Source organism: Trachurus japonicus, chromosome 12 (genome assembly GCF_045865225.1).
Source record: "Trachurus japonicus isolate A0001 chromosome 12, Traja_1.0".
Lineage (NCBI taxonomy): Eukaryota > Metazoa > Chordata > Actinopteri > Carangiformes > Carangidae > Trachurus > Trachurus japonicus.
The window spans coordinates 5,127,091-5,139,339 of NC_140918.1; the positions used below are offsets into that span (position 1 = coordinate 5,127,091).

The 12,249-nt window shown below is 42.8% G+C and overlaps 2 protein-coding genes across 2 annotated transcripts in view; both read left to right on the forward strand.

The window, feature by feature from the left end:
• The window catches only part of LOC146976912 (uncharacterized), a 60,549-nt gene that overhangs the window by 13,515 nt on the left and 34,785 nt on the right, over positions 1 to 12,249 (forward strand). The gene's annotated exons all lie outside the window — the stretch shown is intronic.
• Positions 6,981 to 12,062, forward strand: LOC146976913 (uncharacterized). Its single transcript, XM_085794260.1, has 3 exons — positions 6,981 to 7,206; positions 7,389 to 8,899; positions 10,471 to 12,062. Exons 1-3 carry the CDS (start codon positions 7,079 to 7,081, stop codon positions 12,060 to 12,062), a joined length of 3,231 nt encoding a protein of 1,076 aa, XP_085650386.1. The 5' UTR covers positions 6,981 to 7,078.

Here is a 12,249-nt window from a genome sequence, read left to right on the forward strand (position 1 = left end):
AGGAGGCTACTCCAACAGCACTACGGGGACGAGCTGAGAATAGCCACAGCTTTCATGAAGAAAGCTCTTCAATGGCCACAGATAAAAACAGAAGACAGGAAAGCTCTACATGCATACGCTTTGTTCCTAATAGGGTGTAGAAACACAATGAGTGACGTGGAGTTCATGGTTGAGATGGATAACCCCAGCAATATGAAGACTGTCATCTCAAAGCTACCCTTTAAGCTGAAAGAGCGGTGGAGGAACCAAGCATATGAGATCCAAACAAGATCAAGAAGAAGAGCCAGGTTCTCTGATGTAGTGGATTTTATCAACTGGCAGGCAGAGGTTATCAACGACCCGCTGTTTGGAGACATCTTGGACCTCAGCATAGAAGAAAAGGGGAAGCCCAAGACAAACATTAAGAGAAGTAACCCCAAGAGCAGCTTTGCTACAACTGTCTCTCCAGCTGGAGGACAGAGTGGTGCTCAACAGTCACAACGGAAGGAGCATGGTCCAGTCAAACCAGCCGATGCTTTTCAAGGTCCTTGCATGTACTGTAAAAAGAATCACGCATTGGAGGTCTGCGAGAAAATAAAAGAACAAGCTCCTAAAGACAGAATCAGATTCCTAGCCACAAAAGGACTCTGCTTTGGCTGCCTCACACAAGGACATCTGAGTAAGAGTTGTCGTAAAAGGATGCAATGCAACGAATGTCCAGGAAAACACCCCAGCATTTTGCACGTCACAAAGGATGCTCCAGCCCTGCAAGAGAGGGATGAAAATAGGAACACAGAAGTTACTGGGGAGGTAACCAGTGCTTTTGTAGAAGCAGAGCATGAAAGCAGGGGACATACTGGGGCAGGTAATAAAGAAGCTATTCTCCCCATAGTACCAGTGAAGATAAAGTCCAAAAGAAGTGACAAGGTAATGCAGGTCTATGCATTTTTAGACCAAGGAAGCACGGCAACCTTCTGCACTGATGAAGTTATGCAGCAGCTTAACCTCCGAGGAAGAAAAGCAGAGCTTTTACTCACTACTATGGGAGCTGAGAAGAAGGTAAACACTCATGTCCTGTCAGATATGGAAGTGTGTGGCTTGGAAGAGGAGAATTACATAGACCTTCCACAGGTATTCACTCAACCAAGTATACCAGTGAAAAAAGACAACATTCCTCTGCAGAGAGACGTGGATCAGTGGCCTTACCTGCATGAAGTTCGCCTCTTGCACATTGAAGCAGAAGTTGGCCTGCTTATTGGCACTGATGTCTATAAAGCCATGGAGCCTCGGCAGATAATAAACAGTAGAGGTGACGGGCCCTATGCAGTAAGGACATCCCTTGGATGGGTTATCAACGGCCCACTCAGAGGCACTGCTGCGGCTAACCAAGACGTTGTGAGTCACTCAGTCAATCGCATTTCTGTGTCCAATGTGGAAAACCTACTGACTCAGCTGTACAATGCAGACTTCCCAGAGAGAGGATACGACGACAAGTCAGAGATGTCACAGGAAGACCATCAGTTCCTCGACTCAGTCAAAAGATCCACACAGCTAGTCGATGGCCACTATTGTATCGGATTACCACTGAAAGACAAAGAAATAAAAATGCCGGACAACAGATCTCTAGCCGAGCAGCGCCTCACAAGCCTCAAGAGGAAGTTGCACAGGAATCCTGACTTCTACGAGGAGTACAACCGATTTATGACAGAGTTGGTAAACAAGGGATACGCCACCAAAGTCCCAGAAGAGGAACTACACCGTGATGATGGGAGACTTTGGTTCATTCCTCATCACGGAGTTTACCATCCCAAAAAGAGGAAATTAAGAATTGTCTTCGATTGTACTGCATCATATCAGGGAGTATCACTGAACAACAAACTCCTTCAAGGCCCTGACCTCACGAACACTCTTGTAGGAGTTCTGACAAGGTTCAGGAAGGATACGGTGGGCATGATGGCAGACATTGACTCCATGTTTTACCAGGTGAAGGTACCTAAGGAGGATTCAGATCTGCTGCGTTTCTTATGGTGGCCGGACGGCGACCTGAGCTCAGAGGCAGCAGATTACAGAATGTGTGTGCACCTGTTCGGAGCAGCATCCTCCCCCAGCTGCGCCTCATATGCACTAAGGAGGACAGCTGAAGATGGAAAGACATGGGCAGCGCCTGAAGCAGTTGAGACAATCTTAAACAATTTTTATGTGGACGATTGTCTGAGCTCAGTGTCATCAGATGAGCACGCTGTTGCGCTCGCTAAGAACTTGAGAACACTATGCCTCAGTGGAGGATTTCACTTGAGCAAGTGGACAAGCAACTCCAGATCACTGCTAATGTCGATTCCAGAAGAAGACAGAGCTTCAGGAATTAAAGATCTCGATCTGAATAATGACCAGCTACCCACAGAGAGGGCGCTAGGCGTCCAATGGTGCACAAACTCTGACATGTTTAAGTTCAAGATCGAAGTACAGCAAAAACCATGTACTAGAAGAGGAATCTTGTCAGTCGTGGGCTCAGCTTTCGATCCTTTGGGATTCCTGGCACCTTTCGTCCTTCCCGTCAAGCTGCTTCTGAGGGAACTCTGCAAAGAGAAAAAAGCATGGGACGACAAAGTGTCAGAAGAACAAACAAAGAAATGGAAAAAGTGGCTGTCAGATTTACAAAAGTTGTCATCTTTTTGTGTTAGCAGGTGCATCAAACCTGCAGGATTCGGCATCATCAAAACAGCACAACTGCACCACTTTTCTGACGCCAGCAACGACGGCTATGGTACAGTATCTTATCTCCTGCTGACCAACGAAAAGGACCAGAAGCTCACCTCATTCATGATCGGGAAGTCAAGAGTGGCACCGCTCAAACTGGTCACCATTCCCAGGATGGAGTTGACAGCGGCTGTTATAGCTGTGAAGATGGATAAGATGCTTCAGTGTGAGCTGCAGCTACAGCTGAATGAGTCAAGATTCTGGACAGATAGTGTGACAGTACTTAAGTATATTGAAAATGATGCTACAAAACATTCGTAGCTAACAGAGTCTCATTCATTAAAGAAGCTACAAAGCCATCTCAGTGGAAGTACGTGAGCACAGCAGACAACCCTGCAGATCAGGCTTCGAGAGGGTTAAGTGCTGAGAGTCTGCTGCAGAGCAAGAACTGGATACAGGGGCCAGAGTTCCTGTTAAGACCTGAGGAAGAATGGCCTAAACGCCCAGACCAGCCTATTCACTTAGAAGAAGAAGAAGCAGAGGTCAAAAGGTCAGCTCAAGTGTCTCTGGTACAAACAGATGAAAAATTGGATACAATGGTTCAGTTTGTACATCACTTCTCAAGCTGGTATAAACTCAAGAAAGCGACAGCTTGGCTGATGCGCCTAAAGGGGATCCTGCTCAACATGAAGCAGAAAAGAAAAGAGCTCCAAGAAACAATACGGAAACATGAAAATGACACATCTAAAGCAGAGTCCTTGCTCCAGCAAGAGATGCTCAAATACAAGCAAAGTTTTGAAAAACAAGAGCTCACCACTGAGGATCTTGCCACGGCGGAGACGGAGTTAATTCGCCTATGTCAGAGAGGAAAATATGCAGAGGAGCTTAAAGCCCTGCTGGATGGAAAGGATCATGTCAGAAAAGATAGTCATATCTTTAAGTTGGATCCCTATTTGAAAGATGGAGTGCTAAGAGTAGGAGGACGGCTAGGCCGATCTGCGATGCCGTTGGATGCCAGACACCCGGCTATCCTGCACAAAGATGATTGGATCGCCAAACTCATCCTCCGTCACATACATGAAGCGACAGGACACTCAGGGAGAAACTACATTCTTGCCAGACTGAGACAGAAGTTCTGGATACCTAAGGCCTGCTCAGTGATACAAAAAATGATTTCAGAGTGTAACACATGCAGAAGACTACATGCTAGGGCAGGTGAACAAAAAATGGCAAATTTGCCAGAAGATCGGTTGTTGCCAGATAAGCCACCCTTCACAAACACCGGCGTGGATTTCTTCGGCCCATTTGAAGTCAGTCGAGGTCGCAGCAAAGTGAAGAGATATGGTGTGCTTTTCACATGTTTAACCAGTAGAGCAGTTCACATAGAGGTAGCACACTCCCTTGACACCAGCTCATGTATTAATGCACTACGTCGCTTTCTAAGCAGAAGAGGACAAGTGTCTGTTCTCCGGTCTGACAACGGCACTAATTTTGTCGGTGCTGAGAGAGAGTTGAAGGAGTCTTTAAAAGACCTGGACCAGCCTAAGATCCGAGAATCAATGCTGATAAGAGGAGTTAAGTGGATATTTAACACGCCTGCCGCGTCCCACCACGGAGGTGTCTGGGAACGCCAAATAAGAACAGTAAGGAAAGTCCTAAGTTCCCTGTTGAAACAACAGACGTTGGATGATGAGGGTCTACAGACACTCTTGTGTGAAGTGGAGAGTATCATCAACGACAGACCCATAACAACAACCTCGAACGACCCCAATGATCTGGAGGCTTTGACCCCAAATCATTTGCTGGTGATGAGAACACAGCCAAATATTCCTCCAGGTGTCTTCTCCAAGGATGACCTCTATGCGCGTCGCCGCTGGAGGCAAATCCAATATATGGCAGATTTATTCTGGCGAAGGTGGACACAAGAGTACCTACCTCTTTTACAAGAAAGACAAAAATGGAGCACAACAAGGAGGAATTTCAGCCTGGGAGACGTCGTCCTCATTGTGGACTCCTCCGCGCCACGGAATTCCTGGCTGATAGGGAAAATTGTCAAGATCATGCCGGACTCAAAGGGGACGGTCCGCAGCGTCTGTGTTCAGACGAAGACAAGCACGTTAGAGAGACCCATCACCAAGATATGTCTCTTGGAGGAGGCATCGTGAAGATTAAAGAGACTGAATAAGACAAGGACATTTATTTGTTTTGAATAAAGACATTTAATGACCTTGAATCATATGTAAAAAAAAAAAAAAAAAAACGTGGACAGGATTTATTGTTAGACAATGGCTCTATGTGTTTGTATTTGGTAATTGGTATGTTGTTAACCTAACAATTAGGGGCAGGTTATGTTAGAGCCATTTTGTGAATTACACATAAGGTGATAAATAATTTACATGTGTTGGATTTATCCTTTATATACGGTATTTGAGGTTATAAGAGTGCCTATTAGTTAATAACAGCTGCTCTCTTCTTATTGGCTGAGACGTGCGCAAGGTGATGTATGCGTAATTTGGTTCAGTTATGATTATGGAGGCGAGGAGAGCACACTAGTTTTTGACCGTGCTGTCGTGCTAATTGTGCTAATGATTATTGCCTGATTTAGGATTGCTACACAGTTTTTTATTATTTGTTGTAACTTGAAGAAAGGTTTCAATAAACCCTCGTGAGAAAGAAGAACTGTGGAGTTTTTGTGGCAGAAGACACGCGTCAACTACATGCTTGCGCTCCATAATTTTAGTGTGTGTTTAAAAAGTAAAAAGAGACGGAGCCACACTTACAAATAGCAACATCCTGTGTGATCAGGGTTTGACTTTGTGAGACATAATTGTCTAAATAAAGTCCAAATAAAACACTTATTCCCATCGTTGCTGAAATGTTGGTTCAGTATTGGGTTTAAAACGGAGACCCTGTGAACAACTCTTTTCTTGTTGTGTGATAGTATTAAGAAACAGGACATGTCACAATAAGACTGATTTACAGCTAGTTTACAAAGTGTCAAATGATTAAACAAGTTGTTTAAATAAATCAAACAGCATGAGGAAGGATTGGATCCATACTTTTACTATGGTCATAAGATCTATCTCCGAGATCAGAAAAATTGATCTTGTCTGGAAGATAATGTATTAAATTGGATGGATGGATGGATGGATGGATGGATGGATAAAGTTTTATATAATTTACCTAAACTTCCTGCAATTTATATAATGTGATATTGCCACATGTATTTTAAAGGAACAGATACGCTTGTGAATATGGTTAATTTCATTGAGGGAACCTATTATCTTAATTTCAGGAGCGTTTAATATGATATTTGACTCTATGGGCACTATTGAAAATTTTGATCAATAAAAAACTCGATAACTATTTATACAAGCTGCCTGTGTACTGAAACGTGACAAGATGTTCTCGCACACCGATGATCTGCTCTGACCAGTTGGTCATGGTGGTACTGTAGGAGAAGGAGTGGCTATTATTGTGATAATTTGTCGTGTATAAACCTGTGTAAAAAATAGTCAGATCTCTTCAATCTGACGACATATTTGGAGTCTTAGGGCCCATTCACATGGAGCGTCTTTTGCGCGAGAGTTTTCCATTGTTTTCAATGTAACCGCGCGCCTTGCGCGCGCAAAATCCGAAGCGACGCCGACGTGCCACGCACGCGGCCAGCCCAATAGTATGTGTCTGCAGACCCGGAGACCGCCGATTCAGACCCGCATGTTTGGACCCGCAGGTTCAGACCCCTTGTAGAGACCCCTACTGGTTGACTGTAAAACTGCAACTCCACAGTCTGGACCGTTCAGACCCCTTCTTATGGATTTTCAACAGGGCAAAGTCGAAATAAAACACCAATAATCTAATTGTTTGTGAAGTTTGGATTACTTTTAAACTTTTAAAAAAAATATTTGGACTAAATACATAAATAAAACACAAAGATATAATTGTTTGTGAAACTTAGATTACTTTTGAACTTTTAAAAAAAATGTTTGGTATAAATAAATACAATCCAAATAAATTGGATTGGATTAAAAATCTTTTGGACTAAATAAATAATTAACCTCCAATGAAATGACATGCTTTTCAAACTGACAGACAGATCGAGCAGTGAAGCTGCTGAGAGGGATTCACGGTGCTTGAAATCTGATCAGCTCTGTGTGCTTCTGTCATTTAACCATTCAAATGAAGTGTGTATTATCAAACACTCAGACTGAGAACCTCCTCAGCTTCCTTCACCTGTTTTACTGTCTGGTCTTTTCTCTGAGAGTCATGAGCTGAGAGGAAACACAGTTTACTGATGAACTGGCTGAGACCAGATCAGAGCAGCTCCAGGTCTGAAAACAGCTTCACATGGAACTGGGAGTTGGTCCGCTCCATTTTCTTCTGTCCTGTTCTTTCCTCACTGATGAACCAGTCTGTTGTTCAGCTTTCACTGATTGTTTTTAATCTGATGCAGAGACCAAAGTCCAGACACCATCACACCTGTTTCACCTTCACCATGTGGCGCTCTGTACCAGGAATCACCATGGCAACGTGAGTAACACCAGGCAGCAACAACACACAGTGACTGAAAGTAACAGTGACACAACAAACTACTCAGGAAACTGAGGAGACTTCACATCAGGGACAAGAACACCTGTCACCTTTGACACTCAGTCGTCATAAAGTTGTGTCTCTCTCTGTGGTTTGAGCTTTATTCTACTTTTTCTTCACAGGTTCAGTAACGTCTCAACAAAATACAAGGACATCATCTCCAAGAGTACTTTGATCCGTTCAGGATCTCCTGCTCTGTACCAGCTGAGACCAAAGGAAGAGAAGATAGGAACTCTGACCAGAAAGACTGTTGGTGAGAAGAACCTTAACAAAGTGAACAAAACCATCTTATTGGTTGGTGAAACAGGAACAGGAAAATCTACTCTGATCAACGCTCTGGTCAACTACGCCATGGGAGTGACGTTTGAAGACAAAATCTGGTTTGAGATCGTAAAGGATGAGAAGAGAAGTCATTGTGAGAGTCAGACATCAGATGTGGTCGTGTACGAGATCTTTGACTTTAATAAAAACACTCTGCCCTTCTCTCTGACCATCATTGATACTCCTGGATTTGGAGACACCAGAGGAATTGAACATGATGCCATCATCAGTCAGAGATTACTGGACTTGTTCCGCTCAGAAGAAGGAGTTCAAGAACTCAGTGCAGTGGGTCTGGTGATGAAGGCGTATGAAAATAAACAGAGTGACCGACTGAATTATCTCTGTTATTCAGTGACGTCTCTGTTTGGAGAGAATGTGAAGAACAACATTGTCGCTCTGATCACACACTCACCTGAAAAAGAACCTGAATACTCTCTTAAAGCTCTTGATGCTGCAGATATTAAATGTGCCAGAGATGAGAAGAATCAACCTGTTCGCTTCCTGTTTAACAACCAACAGACGACACAGAGAACAAAGGACACACAGGTTGATTTAGAGAGAGGCTGGAAAATAACCATGAAGGGTTTGAGTCAGTTTAAAGTCTTTCTGGAAAAACTTAAACCTCAAAAGCTGAAGACAACAGTTGAAGTGTTGAATTCCTGTATCAAACTGACGGCCTGTATCCAGAACCTGCAGGAGAGAATCCAACTGACTGAACTGAAACAGACAGAGATCAGACAGATTGAGGAAGCTCTGAGGAAACATGACCTGAAGGTGGATGGGAAGTTCACTGTAGAAGTTGATGAGGCCTGCAAAGAGAAAGAAATAATCAAAGGGGGGAAGTGGTGGTTGTTTTTTTATGAACGAGCTGTTACCTGTAAAGTCTGTGAAGAGAACTGTCACTACCCAGGATGCACCATGAGTCCTAAAGACTCTGAGGTGATGAAAGATGGTCGATGCACTGTTTGTACTAAAAAGTGTCCTGAATCAGATCATGTGAAAGAAAAGTGGAGGTATGTGAACAAGACAAACAGAATTCAGATGACTGTAGAAAAAATTAAAAAGAAGTATGGAAACATGACTGAAACTGAGAAATCAGAGAATCTCCTAGAAAATCTGGAAAAGAAAATCAAAAACCTGGAGGCAGAGAAGACTCAATGTATTGAAGAGGCCTACCAACATGTTGTCACACTGGATGAGATTGCTATGAATGTGGTTTCACTGTCCACTCATGTCCACTTGGACTTCCTGATTGAGAAGATGAAGGAGAAAGGAGATACAGAGAAGATCAAGAAACTGGAGAAGATGAAAGGTCCAAAGGATGAGACAACCAGAGCAGTCTTGCAGCACAAGTATGTTAAACTAAGTTTTGAAAGTAGCTAAATGAATGATAAGGATAGTAAATATCATCCCAAACAGATGCTTTGTAGAAAACAAAGTGTACAATGCAGATGAAAATGTTTAGATATCTACAAGAGTAGATATGTTAAATGATTCTGTTAAATGTAGGGTTATTTTATTAACCAACCAATTAACCAATTAATATCTCAAATAGGTATTTCTGCATTCTTCAGAATGTTTATCTTTGACCACATTTCAGTCACGAGAAGTTGTTCTTTACCAGTACACAGATTTCTATCAGCAAATGAAAATGAAGGGTGTCATTTGTAAATCATACTGTATGCTCATTTCAATGCACAGAAAGTGGAAAATCAATTTTACAGATTGAAAATGTGTTCACATTTTTAAAGTATGACCAACAAACACCCAGTCTAACTTTATTGTTATTATTATATACTATTATTAACGAAAAAATGTGTAATCAAGTACCCTCTTTGAAGTATACCTGTGCCAATACCAATTCTGTGCTCTGTGGTCTTTATTTGACCATAAGATTAAACAAATCATTTGTCAATCACCTAGTTCCATGCAGTGTACTTTGAAAATGTAGAACACATCGTGAAAAACAATATCACCATTAAATATGCAGGAACATAAGAAAATAATAATACAAATAGGACATAAGTCTATGGCTCCCACAGAAAATATAGTTAGTGATACAAGTAAGCATAAGATATCTCGGTTACACTTTACTTGTAGGTATCGTCAAAAGAGTGACATGACACTATCATAAGAGTGACATGACACTGTCATGAACGTGTCATAAACATTATGTCAATATCATAACGTTGTCATTAAGTGTCATTCGGTTTTTGTAGGGTTAGGGTTAGGGTTAACCGAATGACACTTAAAGCAGAAGTAAGTGGTCCGGTCGTTTTCGCTAATGCTGCGTTCCAGGCAGGCTTTTGAAATCGTAAATTACAGCTTCAAGTCACAACTTACGACTTTGTAGCGTTCCAGGCAACCCACTCGTGTTTTTCCGACCTGTTTTACCGGTGAAAGTCACTATAACGGCCACTCGTAACTTCCGACCGGTGAACTCGTACCAGATCGAACTGGTACCACTTCACGGTCGGAAAAATACGAGTTTCCTTGAACGCACCATAACAGTCCTCGTCCCTACGTCGCCACATTCACGGCGTCCCTTGGCTGCACACACAGCCCTGCATGCCGTTCTCTCTCCTCATTGGATAAAAACTGTAGGATACGATAAAAGTTTTCTCCTCGGCTCAGAGCAGAGCAGAGTGACTGACAGACCCGTGTTTCAGACCAAACACTCTATGTAAGTGATTGCTGTCGGAAGATATAACTATTTAAGACTTATATTAACACAAATATATCACTTACTTCTGCTTTAATGACAACGTTATGACATTGACATAATGTTTATGACACGTTCATGACAGTGTCATGTCACTCTTATGACGATACCTTCAAGTAAAGTGTTACCGATATCTCTAAATGTCGGTTATGTGTTTTGAGTAAATCTCTGCTGTTTCCACAGGATCAGCAACATCACTTCAAAATACAAGGACATCATCTCCGAGAGTTCTCTGATCCTTTCAGGATCTCCTGCTCTGTACCAGCTCACACCAAAGGAAGAGAAGATAGGAACTCTGACCAGAAAGACTGTTGGTGAGAAGAAACTGGACAAAGTGAACAAAACCATCTTGTTGGTTGGTGAAACAGGAGCAGGAAAATCTACTCTGATCAACGCTCTGGTCAACTACGCCATGGGAGTGAAGTATAAAGACGACATCTGGTTCAAGATCGTAGAGGAGGAAAAGAGAAATCGATGTGGGAGTCAGACATCAGATGTGGTCGTGTACAAGATCTTTGGTTTTGAAGATCAAACTCTGCCCTTCTCTCTGACCATCATTGATACTCCTGGATTTGGAGACACCAGAGGGATCGAACATGATGTCATCATCAGTCAGAGATTATTGGACTTGTTCCGCTCAGAAGAAGGAGTTCATGAACTCAGTGCAGTGGGTCTGGTGATGAAGGCGTCAGTGAATCGACTGAGTGACCGACTGATGTACGTCTTTGATTCAGTGATTTCTCTGTTTGGAAACGACATGGAGAAGAACATCGTCGCTCTGATCACACACTCAGATGGACTCACACCTAAAAACGCTCTTGAAGCTCTTGAAGCTGCAGAAATTAAATGTGCCAGAGATAAGAATGGTGAACCTGTTTACTTCCTGTTTGACAACAAACAGACGACACAGAGAACAGAGATGACACAGAGACAACAGAGGTCTGAGAGAGCTCTAAAACATGCCTGGGAAACTACACAAGATGAAATGGGTCAGTTCACTGAGTTCCTGGAAGCAGCCACACCTCAAAAGCTGAAGACAACAGTTAAAGTGTTGAATTCACGTATCAGACTGACGGCCTGTATCCAGAACCTGCAGGAGAGAATCCAACTGATTGAACTGAAACAGAGAGAGATCAAACAGATTGAAGAAGCTCTGAGGAAACATGACTTACAGAAGAGTGACACGTTCACTGTAGCAGTTGACGAGCCCTACAAAGTGAAAGAGGACATCGATGGGGGTTGGCAGTGGTTCGGTGGTTATAAAGGAGCTGTTACCTGTAACATCTGTGAAGAGAACTGTCACTACCCAGGATGCACTCTAGCCTGGGGACCTGGAGGCTGTGAGGTGATAAAAGATGGACGCTGCACCTCATGTACCAACAAGTGTCCTGCATCAGATCATGTGAAAGAAAGATGGAGGTATGTCACCAAGACAAGACAAGTTCTAAAGATTAATACTGCTCACCTGGAAGATCTAGGGAAGGACATGAAAGAGCTGATGGCAGAGAAGACTAAGTATCTTGAAGAGGCCTACCAACATGTTGTCAAACTGGATGAGATCGCCCTGAATGTTAAATCAGTGTCCACTTATGTCGACATGGACTTCCTGATTGAGAAGATGAAGGAGAAAGGAGACACTGAGAAGATCTATCTCCAGAAACTGGAAGAGATGAAACTTCGAGCAGATGGAGTGGATGGAGGAAACATCATGGCAGGAGTGCTTTCCCTGTTTGGAAAACTACTCAAATGGTGAAGTAGGTGAAGGACTGGGCAAATAGACAACAATAGACAACAAGGTGATATGATGATGATTCAGCAGCCGTGATGTTCCTGTAATAACAATTTAAGAATCAATGTGATCACCTCTCTAATGTCTGATATACGACTGAGAAACTGCTGCTGTTTCTGAATATTCTGCTGTCTTGTTGTTTTGTTCAATC

What these genes read in the sequence shown, in the direction of transcription:
- LOC146976913 (XM_085794260.1), top strand. Translation starts at nt 7,079, where the DNA reads ATGAACCAGTCTGTTGTTCAGCTTTCACTGATTGTTTTTAATCTGATG. An exon ending in CCAGGAATCACCATGGCAAC is followed by an intron (nt 7,207 to 7,388) that starts GTGAGTAACACC and finishes TTTTCTTCACAG; the next exon opens with GTTCAGTAACGTCTCAACAA. An exon ending in GAAACTGGAGAAGATGAAAG is followed by an intron (nt 8,900 to 10,470) that starts GTCCAAAGGATG and finishes ATGTGTTTTGAG; the next exon opens with TAAATCTCTGCTGTTTCCAC.